This window comes from Prinia subflava, chromosome 1, assembly GCF_021018805.1.
Source record: "Prinia subflava isolate CZ2003 ecotype Zambia chromosome 1, Cam_Psub_1.2, whole genome shotgun sequence".
NCBI classification, from domain to species: Eukaryota; Metazoa; Chordata; class Aves; order Passeriformes; family Cisticolidae; genus Prinia; species Prinia subflava.
This window is the reverse complement of record NC_086247.1, coordinates 35,041,377-35,056,569: the sequence shown is the minus strand read 5'-3', so window position 1 is coordinate 35,056,569 and position 15,193 is coordinate 35,041,377. Positions and strand designations below refer to the sequence as shown.

General features: G+C 49.2%; 1 protein-coding gene across 1 annotated transcript; it reads right to left on the bottom strand.

The window, feature by feature from the left end:
• Nucleotides 1-6,638: 6,638 nt before the first annotated feature.
• On the bottom strand, nt 6,639-7,965 carry CRH (corticotropin releasing hormone). The gene is made up of 2 exons (XM_063393188.1): nt 7,732-7,965; nt 6,639-7,184 (listed from the first exon to the last, which is right to left on the bottom strand). Exon 2 carries the CDS (start codon nt 7,167-7,169, stop codon nt 6,639-6,641), a length of 531 nt encoding a protein of 176 aa, XP_063249258.1. The 5' UTR covers nt 7,170-7,184; nt 7,732-7,965.
• Nucleotides 7,966-15,193: the final 7,228 nt, after the last annotated feature.

The following is a 15,193-nucleotide window of genomic DNA, read 5'->3' as shown; positions in this document are numbered from 1 at the left end:
ATTGTGAAGCCATATTCAGCCCTTCACTTTTCCTCCCCACTTCCTCAATTTAAGAGTTTGTGAGGCCTAGTCTACATATTTTCCCCCAGCATAAATAGGATAACTGCTGAGACCTAATAAATGAAAATGTTACGACAAACCATCCCACTGACCTCTTTCCTCATCTCCACACCCTTTTACAGGAACCTCATGCAGATTTAAGTGGAGCCCTGCTTAAGGAAGCAAATACCAAAAGATGCTGAATATTTGCAACTTTGAAACGACTCATCAGGCTCAGCCCTGAGATCCTTATACTGTTTATTCATCCAAATTCTAGTGTGCCAGATGCTGAGGAGTGCTGAATGGCCGCTCAGTGGGAGTTGTGGCTGCTCAGCACCTCCGTAGAATTGGCGTGTAAACTCCAGCCTGGACTTTGCTTATGGGAGGAACAAACCCAACCATCACTCATGCCTGGTGTACTTCTCTCCCCGCTTCATGAGCTGGCCTGGTGAAAATTCTTGGTGCTTATTGAAAGCACCATCTAATGTCACTCAACACCACAGGGGAAAACATAAATCAGAGTGTTCAGCACTCTCTCAGCATTGGCCTAATGTGATTAATGTAATCTGAGGTAAACACTTTACTTATTCCTTATTACTTTTAGGGACCCAAAGGGTTGGGATTTGTTATTCTAGGTAACGTGAAAAACAAGTCCTACCCATGAGATCTCCAAGGCAAAGATAAGGCTCAGGTAGAAGCTTGACAAGTTACCTAATAGCAATGGACAGACACGATGAAGTGTTGAATCTGGACTGTGTTAAAGGCATGTGGCAAGGGCTGTGCCATGCTCAGCACTGAGCATGGCACTTCCTGTGGGAGCGGAGTAGGGTTGCAGTAACAGGGAGAGCAAGATAATCCAGCATGAGATTACAAGGACCTACAGAGCGGTCAGATGCCTTAATCCCAGTGACCTGCTTATGCATTCTCTTTCACAATCACAGCCTGATTCAAAACAGGTCTTTTTCAGTAAAATCTACAGCTGAAATCTTTGTCTTGGACTATTCCAGCACACTGTAGAACTCATGAGTTGTGTGGGCTGCTGTTGGAAGGGAAGAATGGACTTAATAACATGGACAAAGTTGCTGCTGGCACCTTTTGACAGTTTCTTGTCTTACATGAAGAGAGCATACCTCAGTCACTGTATGATTCAGAGACAAACACTGAAGTGCCACAGGTGTGAAAACACAAGCCTAAAAGCCAAGTAATGGTCCTACTGTCAGTTTTGTGCTTGCTTCACTGCTGGCTGGGTGTGATGGAAGATGATTGCTCTTGGAAAGGCACATCGAGGTATTGCAGACTAGCAGCCTGCTGAGTGCAGCAAGGCACAGGGAGCAAATGCCTCATCCAGCCAAACCCAGTGGGAATGTGTTGGAGTTCCAACATTGTTTTGCTGACACAGGAAGATGTCATCGCAGCAAAATATGAAGGAGTTAACACATTATGAAATACAGTTTTGGCAGTGATGCAGACAAGGATTGTTTTGCTTGAAATACAGTACCAGCAGTGGTGGTTAGCAGGGTAATGCAGTCAGCTTGCCAGTCTAAGTCATTGCTTTGTGCTTTCTTTATTCTTATTTATTGTGTTCAAATCCTATTAAACACTCAGTGTAACTTTAAACTCATAGATAGTTCTTTGCTTTGAAGTTAATCTTGATTTAATGTAAATTGTTGGATAATGGCTGGTTAGAATAGCAAGTGGAAGTGCTAAAGGAAGCCTTCCTTGCACAAGAAGAGAAATGGCAAGGTACCAGTGTGGGTTAAAGTTAAAAAAAAAAAAGCAGGTATTGTATTTTAAACCTCTTTCCAGTCCTATTCCTTTATAGGGTTAGAAGTGAGGAGCGTTGTCCCTTTCCTGCTTACACACACTGCTCAGGGCTTGGTGCACAAAATTGTACAACCAGTTTCAAAATTACTCTTAGCTAGTCCAGACACTCTGACTGCCCTTCCAAAAATAAAGGCAAAACTTTCAGCATCACAAAAGACTAATAAGCCACCTACACACTCCTGCATCTACCCAGATCAAGAGAGCACCAAATGCTTTATAACTCAGAAAGTTAGTCGTGTATCTAGTGTAATCAGGTTGAAAGATTTGCAATCAGCACTTCCCAGGTCTGAGAGGCAGCTCTTCTATAATCAGGCCTCAATTAGCTACCTGCCTTTCAGGGGAAGGTCTGGCCCCCTGGGCCCAATTCTTTGCCATATTTTTGCATGAGCCTGGGAGACCGCCCTTCTCACCAGCATTGCTGGAAATGGGCTTTTTGCATTCAAGTAGGCAGCTGTTTCTCCCATGTCTTCACCATGCTTGTGGTCTCAATAAAACACATTACAAAGTTAGCAAGCAAAAGCTATTTTCATCTGCAAGGTCCTTGTTTGGGTTTTGCAGTAAGCTGCAATCAGGGCCTTGCTTTGAAAATATGAATCTAAGTCAAAGATTGGTCTGCATTTCAAATAGTAAAGCAGTTTAATATTTCATTGAAATTAATAGGGCTGTTTCAATTTAGAGCAATCAAGGATCTTGATAAAAATGGCACTGTGAACCCTGATTAGATATAAATAAATAAACAGGGATCTATTTCTTTTCATACCTTTGTACTCTTTAGTTTGTTGGTGACACTTAAATAGATAGTAACTGGAATGAAGCCCAATAGCCAATTTATACTTAACACACCTCTAGTTCTTACTTATTCTTGTAGTATACTTTAACAGTAAGTACTTGCAAAAATGCTTAGGAAAGTCATCCATCCCATGCTTCAGTTCCTCACAAGCATCCCCGCTTCAATGTTGCTGGATGTATTTAGTAGCAACACTGCTTTACTAACTTTCTGTTGTAGGACAATTCTAGGACAATAAATGATTGAGATGTTGGAATTCGGAGGATACTACTTTGTCATTTGCCCTGTATTGAGTAGTATGTTGACATCAAATTGTTCACCTGAGATCGTGCTGGGTTTCCAAAGTAAGCTAAAACCCTGCACAAAGGAGACTGGCAGCATGGCTGGTTTAATTTTAGGAGTGTACAATAATGTATGTGTGCATCTAGGAATACAAATGGCAAAAAAGTCCTGTATATTGCAAGTTAAATTGTGCTTTTAATGATGAAGACACAAGGCTTTCCTTAGCTAGCAAATCACCCATTTTTATATATTTTATCTTTCTGATTTCTGATACTATCACAATGCAGACTTCATTCTTTGCCAAAGGGATCTGGAACTAGTAAATTATTTCTGCCTATTGCACTAGTCTGTTAAATATTCAACTAATTTTAGAAATTCCTTTTATTAGCAGCTACAATACACATGTTCAGATTCATTTTTCTACTATAAGTGTAGGATACCTATGCAAAAAAAAGAGGATTGTAAACTGAAGTTTATATCTCTGCATTATTTATTTCCTGTTCCTCATCTGAGTGAAATTGCAGAGAAACAAATATTAGAAGACTTTAAAGAAAAAAAAAAAAAGAAAACACTTCCAAGGCAGATTTCATAACAGCAGAACAAGTATCATTTTGAGTGGCAATGCACTGGCAATAACTTTTGGCTCTGGTTCACATCAATCTGGAGGCCCAGCTACACAAGCCAAGCTGGCTCAGGATCACTTCTGAACAGGCATTTATCACCTTCAGTGCAATAATATTCCAGAGGTCCAAATCAGGACTAAGCCCTTTGCACAGATGCAACACGCTCACCCAGCATAACCCTTCCTCAGACACTGGTCATGGCAAAAGCCCCTCTGACTTCTTTGGTGTTAGAAGTCTTGTCTTAGCTTCCCAAATTTCCATGCTCCCTGCCTTTTCCCTTCTTTCCCACTTCATTCTGTTTCCCTGCACGTTGTGAAATCTTACGGATTTTAATGCAATTCATATTTTCCTCTTCCATTTATCAAGTTTTCCTTCCTTTGCAGACTAGTTCTGAACCATGTCCTCAAGGACGAGTGGAGGAAGCTCCCGTGAGCAGTGAGAGGGGTGACGAGCCGGCTCGTCATGTCTTCTCCTTCTCCTGGTTGAACTCACTGAATGAATGATGACTCACTCTGGCTGGCTTCTGGTGTGCTTCTCCTCTGAAGGACCACGAGTGCAGGCAGTCGGCTGCAGTCAGCAAAGAAACTGGCCTGGGAAGGGACATCTGAGCAGGTTTCATTCCTAGGAACTCAGCTGACCTCCACATCACACCCTTGAATTGACAGACCTGAGAGGGAGGGGAGCATGGGGACAGATTACTTATATGTATTGTAGTCAGAGTGTTTTCCAATAATTTCTTGCTTCCAAGGGGGAAGAAGCATCACTACAGCTTTATGCTAAGCACTGCTAGTTTTGTAACTCACTTGATGGCACATCCTCATGTAGGTGTAAACACATCACCAATGTTCTTAGCTGAAATGCTGGTATGATATTCTCTAGTAGCATCCTTTGCCAAAACAGTGTTTCTCCTCAGCATCCTCCTGCGTCCCCGCTTGTCAGTGCTGGTGACTTCAGTGACACTATCATGTCCTTGGCAGGCCCGAGTCAGGGTTGTGTCTGGCAGCACTGGTGCCTCCCAGGCTGCGGAGGCTGAACACGGGAGGAAAGAAGGAAGCTGCCATTTCTTCCTTTGCACTTACTTGCTCTTCCTACTAAACCACAACAGATGACGCTCGCAGAAACACATTATTTGTAAGGAAGATTCCCAGCGGCAGGAGTGAGGAAGATGTACATATCAAAAGCACTTGCCAAGACCCCACACAGCTCTGAGCATGTGGGGCAGTTGCTGAAGTGCTGCCCAGTCTGTCCAGCTGTGACCTGTGTCCTGGCTTCTCAGCCGTCGGTGTGTGCACCAAAGGGGACATGTTCTTACGTGAAACCAGAGTGCCATAAGGCGGTCACAGGTACTGACCCAGGTTTAATTCGAAGCCCCTGTGCTGTGCTGTAGAAAAGGCAGATGCTGACTGTCCTATTCTGTGTGCACTGCAGATGTTGAGCCATCAAATGAAACCGAATTTGTGTCTTAAAAGACGCTCTGCAAGTTGTGCTGAAGGCAACACTGATTTTGTCACCAGGAGTAGGGTATCAACACTCAGCAGTGTTTAAGAGATTGGCAGGCTGCTGGGAGCGCTTGGCGCCATAGGGGACCAGGTGTCAAGCTCTGCCCTAGGGTTACTGTGGATCTCTCCCAAATCCCCGAGCCAGGCCCTCGGTGCACGGTTTTGGCAGGGGCCTGTGTGGGGCCATAAGGCTGTGCCGTGCCCCAGCAGGACTGGTGAGCTGGCAGTGCAGACTGGTTAGCAGGCTGTGTGGGCTCAGCCCCTGGCCTGGACCCCCGTTGCTACCGGCCCGAGTGCCACCGACCCTCGCTGGTGCCTGTTTTCCGTGGAGAACGTTCCCTGGAAATCTCTCCTGCGAGAGTTTTGGAGGGCTGCACGGGCGAGCTCCGCGCAAAGCTTTGGAACTCGCTCATCCCAGAAGGAGCGCCGCCCAGCACCGCCACCGCACCGCCTCCGGCTGCTGGAGCAGCTTTTCCCTGGGATTTGGTTCGGGATGAGAGATTTACTATTTTCTCCCGGTCGTCCTGGAAATTTCCCCCAGTTCCTCGCGGGAAGTTTCTCCACACCCACTGCCGCCTCCCAAGAAGCCCCGGGAAGGACCCTGCTCGGGCACCGCCGTCGGGACGGGGGAAGCCGAGGCAGGGAGGAATCTGCCTTTTCGGGGTGCGGGGAAGATGCGGAAACGCAAAAGGGATGCGGGAGCGCCTCACCGCTTCTCCGTCGCTGCTCCCCGGCGGGAGGAGGCTGCCCGATCCCGGCCACAGCGGCAGGAGCCAGGGAGCCCCCTCGGGGGGCTGCAGAGGAGGGACTCGGCAGCTCTGGGGGGCACCGATTTGCCCTCGACACCCCGTTCACGGGAGCAGCCTGCGCCGAGGGCGGCGGCGGGGGCCGCCCCGGGCCGGGCCGGCGGCGTCGGGGCGCGCCCGTGGGAGAGCCCGCGGAGCCGGCGCTGCCCGGGGCGGCGGGGGAAACATCCCCGGGGGATACTGGGCTCCCCGAGGCTCCGGGTGTCCACGGCCGCGGCTGCCCCCCGCCCCGGTAAGCCCTGAGGGAGGCGGAGCAGCTCTCCGGCGTCTAGGCAAGAAAGTCTATCAAGTCGTCTTTACTTTGCAGCTTTTATTAAAAATATAAATATTAAACATTCTCTTACACAACCAAATCGACCGAGCGCTGAAAAGATGTTTTATTGTGAAAATGTTTACAGGAAAAAAAAAATGGATTGAAAGTAGCTTACAGAGATTCCCCTTCCCACCTCCCTGCCCCCAGCAGAAAAGTTTTCTGTCTTCTTGGCACCATTTCTTCCAATGCTCACACATCCCTACGTAGCGATGGCACTAGAATAACTGGGAAATGGAGAAATAAATAAAGGTAGGGGAGGTTACGAACGACACTCGTGTTTCTGCACTTGGTACACGGTTGTGCATGCTAGTCAAGGGACAGAGGCTGTTCGGAGTACACCCTTCTAGGTTTAAAGCTATATAAAAATAAAGAGATGACATCAGAGCAGCACTATGGTACATCGGACGGTGTAATTATTCTTGTGCTAACTGCGGAATCTCTTTGGCAAGGCGGGGAGGGGCCGTTTCACTTCCCGATTATCTCCATCAGTTTCCTGTTGCTGTGAGCTTGCTGCGCTAACTGCTCGGCTCGGGCCATCTCTAAGACTTCTCGCAGGAGGTGGAAAGTCAGATCCAGAGAAATAGGGGGCTCCTCGGATCGCTTCTCCCTCTCCACGGCCTCACCCTCGGCTTCGCCGTCCTCTCGGTTCCCCGGCGAGCGCTCGGGCAGCTGCTGCAGCTGTTGAACCGCCGCCCGGAAAAAGTTGCTGGCGGAGGCTTCGGGCTGTAGGTGACTGGTGCTGCTGGAGGAGGCGGAGAAAGAGCCAACGGGTCTCTTGTGAAGGTTGCCCAGGCGCAGGAAATACTCTTCTCCCATGCGGAGCAGGACGGGCAGAGTTTGCTGCTGCTGCTGCTGTTGCTGCTGCAGCTGGAAGAAATCTGGCTGGCGCAGAGCCCCAGAGGCGGCTGCCGGGCTCTTGCTGAGAGCTCTGCACTCCTGGCAGGGCAGGAGGGCGACCAGCAGGATTCCCGTGGAGACCAGCAGCGGGATCTTCATGATCGGGGCCCAAACCTGCGGGGACAGACGGGGGACAGGGGTTGGCTTACAAAGCCGAGCCGCCGCGGCGGGGAGGGCAGAGCGCGGCCGGGGAGGGGGCGTCCCCGCCGCCGCTGTCCCGGTGCTGAAACGCGCAGCTCCGCACCCCTCCGCGCCCCTCCGCGCTCCGCACATCACCCCCGGCCGCGCTCACCCCGCGCCCGTCCAGCCGCGCCGTCGAGGCGGCCGCCCCGCGCAGAACAACCCCGCGGAGCAGCCCCGCAGGGCGGCTCCGGGCTGTGCCGGCAGCGGCTCCCGGGGACCGGGCTGGGCTGAGCCCCTGCGGAGGGTGCACGCGTGTTCGCCACCCGCGCCTCTTCACCCACCCGGGGGCGAGGGGGAACTGGGGGTGCCTGTGCGGGGAGGCTCTCCCCACGCGCTGTGGGGTTCGAGCGCCCGTTCCCCACCTTCCCGCTCCTTGCCCGGCCAGGACAGCTCCCGCATCCCGCGGGACGCGGCGCTCAGCCCCGCTCAGCGCAGGGCAGCGCATCCCCTGCGTGCCCGGGCGCGGCCCCGCACCTACCTGGGGCGGCGGCGGCGGCAGGGCAGGGCGGGCGGCGGCGGGACTCGGCGGTGCCCGGCGGTCCCTTCCTCTCCTCTACCTCGGAGCCGGCTCCTGGCGAACTTGGGATCAGATTTGGTACTAATCAGAGCCGGGGCGCGGGATTTTTATAGCTTAGACCCTCTCCTGGAATCACGCAGAACTTGCCTAATAAGCTGACGCTCTCCTGACAGCCCGATTGCGTGCCCCGATCTACTGCTGAATAAATCATGGGGGCCCGTCGGAGCGGCGATGGGCCGAGTTTCGCTATCGCAACCCCAAATCTCACGTCCAATTATATCAACAGATATTTATCGCCTCTGCAGTGACGTCAGCCGGGCCGGGGGCCGGGGAGCAGGATGCCCCCCCCACCCCATTGACAAAAATACTTGAATGAGATTTCCTAGCGGGCGCGTACTATGAGAGGTCACTCCGGGGAAACTTTCCACTCGCGGGCCGGCCCGCGGGAAGGGACGCGACCCGAGCGGGGCCGGGGCTGCTGTCCCGGGCAATCTCCCTCTCCATCCCGGTCTTTCCCGGGCCCGGCCTGCGCCGCCTCCGAGCCCGCCCGCACGGGGCGATTGTGGCGGGCTGGCGCAGGGCGCTCCGCGGGACGCGCGTTCTGCCCGGTCCCGTCTTTGCTCCGCTCCCCGGGCGGGGCCGGGCCGGGCCGGGGCAGCGCTCGCCCTGCAAGGCGGGCAGGGGCGCAGCCGAGCCCCAGGGGAAGAGGCAGAGCAGGTGCCAGCGCCGGGAGGGACCCGCGGCAGCGCTGGCACCGGAGCTGCCAGGGACCCCACCGGCGGCAGAGGGGCGGAAAGGCCCCGGGGACGGCGGGGGAGGCCGAGACAGCCGCCAGGGCCGCCTGGGAGCATCTGCCGGGGCAGGGAGCGTCGCCTGGGGGGCGCTCGGCTCCTTTTGCCCTGCCACCGCCTGCCCGTCCCAGGCCCGGCTCCGCGCTGCTCCCGCCGTCCGGCCCGGGCTCCTCTCCACTGCTTTCCCACTGCCTGCGTGGAGGCAGCAACTGCTCTTTTTCCCCGTCTCGACTCCACTAGCTGATCTTCCCCACCTCTTCAGGGCCATGGCTTTCCCTGTTTGCCCTCCTCAGCTAAGGTCCTCCCCTCCAGCCTGTCTTAATCCCACGTGGAGCTTTTCTCGAAGTGTTCTCCCATGACCGGTATGTCTTCAGGCTCCAGACCGTATTACATCAATGTCTCCACCTGGGTTTCTTGCCCTCTGATCTCTTCAAGAGGGAGTGCTGCCTGTAGAAATAGCTTCTGCCCAACATCCATTCCACGTGTAATTCCATTTTGCATCCCATCGTCTTTGCCAATGCCTCTCAGTCCTCCTTCTCTGCTGCCTCAGTTGAAACATCAATCATATCCGTCCCTTTAATTTGGAGAACTGGTTTTATCTTGCCTAGACAATAAACTCCCCCATCTGAGCGTCTCCCATCGTAGTGAGGAGCTGGGACAGAACAGGTGGTCACCTGTTATTGATGCAAAGTAAGTGATAAATTTCAACTCCATTTCCTTAACAGAATAACAAAGTTAAAACCACGTAATGTATGAAGTTGGCCACAGCCCAGTTCTGGGCATCTCCATAGAGATGCTCTAAACTTCAGTTTTAGTTGGACCTAGCTCCAGCCTCGGATGCTTTTGGTGAAGTGCCAAAGGATCAGGTCTTGTGCATCACGAAGAAACAAATGGGAAAACAAGCAGTAGTAGCAGAGATTTAGCTCTTCGTTACCACTTTTTGCTCAGGCGTTCATGAACTGAAATGTGTATTACAGAACAGAATATATTGTGTAGCAAGTCACAGCAGCAGTTATTTGTATGCTTTTAAAGCGTGTCAGCACGGCTTTCAGTGAGAACAAGAGGTTCAAAGAAACAGGAGCTAAGTTCAATCAACTGATGGAAAATATAAGAGGTACTTATTAAACTCAAACCCTTCAGATGTGCTCTGGGGTTGGTTTTATCACAGTGTCTCCATTTTTAGGTTTAACATACTCTTCAAAAACACAAAAACCTCCTAAAATAATGTGACCGTAAATGTAAAGAAAGAAGATTTTTGATCCAAATAATATATTTTTTGTTATTAGGGGCAAGATCTGGATAAGACAGAGCTGCATTTCTCTGGAAGATTGATGCCAGTGAGAAATGGCACAGGTTATGTTATGTTTTTAATCATTTACAATATTACTTAAGGTCTTCTTAGGCAGACAGTTTTGTCCCTTGAAAAAATCCAGGTATAACAAATGCAACATAGAAGAAGGCTGGGGTCCTCAAGCTTTCACAAGAGCTGTACAACCTGCCAGTTTCTTCTCCTCCATTTTTTTCCTCACCCCTGGCTCTAAGCGTGGTCTGCAGTGTCTCACACAAGCTTGTTTCTAAGCCAGCATGGTCTTATTACCCCACTTTCCTCATAGATGCTGAGTGATGTGTGAGAGGGCTTGCAGCAATGCAGGGCACACTGTGAGACAGTCGGATGCCTTGATAATGAGGGATATAAAATATCACAGAAACATAAACCAAAAAAGTACTTCCCCCAGCACTTCAAATGCAGAACTGACTGCCTCAGAATATAAAAGTCCTTTCTCCAGAGTCACTAGTTTCTGAGTGAAATGTCAGCTGTCACTCCTGAAGGAGATTGCAACAGAAGAAATCTTGGCTTCACGCCAAAGGGGTGAAAAAGGAAGACAAGGAGGCTATCAGGTACATCTGGATTAGAGGTTTTTGTTTAGTGATATAGCTTGAGATTAGCATACCCTTTGTAAGAAAAGTGTTCATATTTGACTCACTCTGCAAACATCAGGAGCAAACAGAAATTTTAGTGAATCACAAAATAACAATGTCTAGAAATAAAAAGCACTATTGAGGCCCATTTCCTCTCCTCTGCCTTGGGTTGAGTGCTCTTGCCCTTTAGCCTTGGTGATCTCAAACTCAGGCACCTACTGAAAAGCAATTACAGCTACTCTGAGGTAGCTAAGGGAAAGCAAAAGCATGCCCAGAGCATGATGCACCCCACTGCAACAGAGCACCTTCAGGTTTCTGGAGACATTCACCTTGTTCCCTTGTCTATAAAGGGAGTGCAGACAACCACCTTTGCCTGGGCACTGAATTCTTAGACAGCAATGTGAGGCGAGAAGAATCCCCTCCTCACTGACTGACCACAGCAGCGAGATCACACAGTTCTAAACATGGTAATACAGAGGGGATGATCTTAAACTGAGGGTATGGCTCTTACCCCAGGTATTTTTGGAGATGTCCAACTACAAACGTGGAAGGACACGCACTAGATGTAGATCAACTTTCTACCACAGTGCAATATTTCATTACCACTTTGTCAGAAGGCAGTGAGGATTTTTTGCATTGCTGAGTTCAGCAAACATTTCCATATCTCACAGTACCCCTTCATGGGATCCTCATCACTCTTGATCCCTGTGATCTTACAGTCTGACTATTTCAGGTGATCTCAGCTCATGTCACCCCCTCTGAGATGCCAGCAATCACGCACTGACACATGTGTACATCACTCTTCCATTTCATCTATTGGGAGTCTTGATACACAGAAATCTGTATCTGACAGTTATAAATATTATGGATTCTAGGACAACTGAGAGAAAAAGAAAAGAAAAATTCAGGGTATCTTACTATGCCTGAAGGTGATGAGTTTGTTTAAGAACAAAATTTGCCTATTATTCCTCAGCAGACTGAATTTGCTAGAATAATCATAGAGAACCTCAATTAAAGAGAGTTATAAAAATCAATCAAAATAAATCAGTTAAATACAAAAAGGTATGTTGTAGATCAGGATGAGGAATGAAACTAATAAGGATTTCAGCTATCTGCCCTTGCTTCTGACCCCAGAAGTTTTCAAAATTCTCTCATTCACTTTTAATTTCTCTTTCATTTTTCAATCCCCTTGCTCCAGGAAAGAAGTCACATGCTCCTGTCACAGAGATTTTCTGTGGTGCACCTCAATCTTACAGCAGAGCTCCACCTCTCACTTGTACCAGATTTTCCTACAGTCCCGTGAGAGAGAGAGGAAAGCATCTTAATTTCCCAAACTTTCCAGTGGGAAAAACAGCATTAGAAGGTGAAGAAATTTATCAGGTATCTGTCCAGGAATTTTGTAAGAAGCAGGAGTGAATCTTGCATTATCTGAGACCAAGTTCATTAGCTCAACCAGAGGACTATTTTCATCTATGACTTCATATTCATACTCTTGATCCTAGATGTGTGCTCACAAGACATAGTATTATGGGTTTGGGGGTCCCAGCAGAAGGAAAAATTCCCCAGGAATATCCTCTCAGTTTCACCTTGTCTGGAAGAAACACAGCTGTTCCCAGCAGCTCACACAGGGGTGGATTTGCAGGGATGGCCTGACCCCAGTTGAGCAGGAGCAGTGTGCACTGCTCAGGAACCCCAAGCACAGACCTAGTGCCCCAGGCAGAGCCTTCCCTTCACTCAAAGCCCTGTCTGTTCAGGGGGATATTCCCACCAGCGAGGGTAACACAGGGAGGAGCTGCTCCCATACCCTCTTGGACAACACCAAAAAGCCCTTCTGAAGGTGTCACAGCATTGCTCTCTTCTTCTGAGCAGGGAAAGCACTTGCAGAAGCTGTGAGAAACACGCAGGAGGGAAAGAGCTGTGCCTCTCTCCTCCTGACAGCCCTCATCCAGGGAGGCAACAGCTGACCTTTATATTTACCTCACAGGACTTGTCAGCTGCTATTCTGGTTCTCAAATAAGGGCTGGAGAAGGCTGCACAGGCACATGCATGAGCCTTCTGTGCTCTTAATGATAATGCTGCAGGAAGTAATCTCAGAGTTCTTGGTAGCAACAAGGAAATCCATCAAACAGGCATGTCCCAGGAGCGCCGAGCAACTGGTATTCCTGCTTGTCTTGGTGTCTGGGTACATTTGGCCATGAAAGAAATTTTGCTGGTTAGCTGAGTACCCAATTTGTCTGTCTGTCCTTGGTGCAGACTGAGGCAAGGACAAGGATTTGGGTTTGCATCTGGAACAAGCCCCTGAGATAGCCAGGTTCACTTCAGAGTGGCAGAGGTATGGACAGCACAGACAGGATGGGCAGCAGGGCATGGCTGCAGTGAGAGAAACAGGGCATGCTGAGCCACGGGAGAGAGGCACTGGGCACACCACTGGCCACAGCCACTGGCCAAGGGGAGGTAGAGGAAACCAGGGTGGACCTTCAGGGAAGGGCAGGGAGGGAATTCCACAGTGCCTCTCTCCAGGAACATCTTTGTACCAGGAGGTGAGAGCTCAGAACTGACCCTTAACTTGGGGCTGGGAGAGGGGCACAGAGGAGAGTCCACAATGCTGTAACCATATTGTGGATGGCTATGGGCAGGCTTGTTCCAGGAAGGCTGTGAAGAAGTGTCCACAAAAGGCCAGGAGCAGATGAGAGCCTGTCTGCCCAGCCTGGATGTCCTCATGGGCAAGATCTCTGGGCCAGCAATGTCTTCAGCCTTCAAACACACCAGTGACACCAGGGACCCTGCCTTGATCTTCTCATGTGCAGCACCAGGCCTGTCATCAGCCATTAGTGTCAGCAGCAAGATTTAGTGCATTCTGCTCTGATGTTGTAGCCATGTCACAAGCAGGGGGAACCAGGCAGCCCAGGTAATGGATCTGAGCACTGCTAGAAAATTCAAGAGAAATATTTGAGCACAACTGAGCTGTTGTGGCATTTTCCAGCATCCAGGCAGAAGAGATTTGAGCAAACTTCTGGATCGATGCTCTTTTCAATGGTCAACCCACTGTTCTCCTGTTGGAGAAGAAGGTAATGGAATAAATGCTGGAGTCTGAATTTTCAGGATGTGAAACCCTCATTCAATTGCAAAACATCCACCATATGTGCTTGTTGTGAGCCAGGATTTCCTTTCACAATCAAAGAATCACAGAATAGTTTGGGCTGGAAGGGACCTTTAAAGGCTGTCTAGTCCAACCCCCTTGAAATACGCAGGGACACCTTCCACTCAGTCAGAGCCCCATCCAAACTGATCTTGAAGGGTTCCAGGGAGAGGGCATCTATTGCCTCTCAGAGCAACTTGTTCCAGTTTTACCAACCTCATAGTAAAAAATTCTTCCTTGTATCTAAACTAAACTAATTCTCTTTTAGTTTAAAACCATTACCCCTTGTCCTATTGCAACAGGCCCTGCCAAGAAGTTTTTTCCCCATCTTTCTCATCAGCCCCTTTTAGGTACTGGAAAGTGCCCTGAGGTTTCCCCAGAGCTTTCTCTTCTCCAGGCTGAACACCTCCAGCTCTCTCAGCCTTTCCTCATAGGAGGGGTGTTCCAGCTCTTTGGTCACCTCAGTGGACTCACTCCAACAGGTCCATGCCTTTCCTGTGCTGAGGACCCCATGAGACTGAAAAATGACAACTGACTAGAGGAGGAAAGTGATCAGTGAAATTAAAGGACTTCTGTGATACCAAGGGCAACTCTTGGTCTTGGAATCGTGTCATGATTTCCACTGTTGTTAAAAAAAAAAATTTTCAAGCTTAAAGACATCATCCATTTATATCATCATGGCTGAGAATCCCCAAATAAACACCATAAGAACTGCCCCAGTCCTCTTTAAAAATCTCATGATTTTGAAAACAGCCTCAGTATCTGGGGGAAAAAGGAGATGAGGGCAGAACAATTTGGAGCACTTGAGATGTTGCAATTGCCTTCTCACTCCTTTCAGATGGGAAGAAATACAAACACACTGTCTATCTTGAATGGCTGGGCAACGAGCTATATATAGAACCTTCTCTGTCCTACTTAAGTTATGACTAATGCTAAACAATTAGAAATTCAGATGTCTGAATATTTGAAGTAGCAAACATCTCTAATGCACCATTTGTTGTTCATTAAAAAACAGAAGAATCAAAATCTCTCTAAGCTCCAACTAGGCTGCACTTAACAGGTGCATGTTGCTGGAAGTGGAGCCCCATGAGACTAATTGCAAGGGATAATGAACAAGATGAGGCGTTTCTTGGAAAAAAAGATCATTGTCTTTGTAATGACCACACTCATGCCAGGGACTACAAATTCTTTAGGGAAGGGACTTTCTTTTTTGTACCATGCCTGGCTGGTGTCTAGCACAGCAATGCCCTAGTCTGTGACTAGGAATCCTAAGTGCTACTGCAATTCAAGCAGTACATTATAGTAAACCGTAGTATTAAATTAGCTGGGAACATGAAGTTGGTTTTCATCAGCATCTCTGGTGTACAGGATCAACAAACACTCCTCAAAGCCAAAGGTCAATGGTGTTTTATTTGAAAACACTTCATTTTTATGAGAAGACAATGCTAATACAAAACCACAGTTTACTCTTAGGATTTTGGCAGGACTTTTTGTCTGGTCCTCTTAATTTAGGGCTGCAGTGTCTGGAGTAGGTTTTGATACAGCCAAGATGAAAGACTGGGTGAGGGAATCA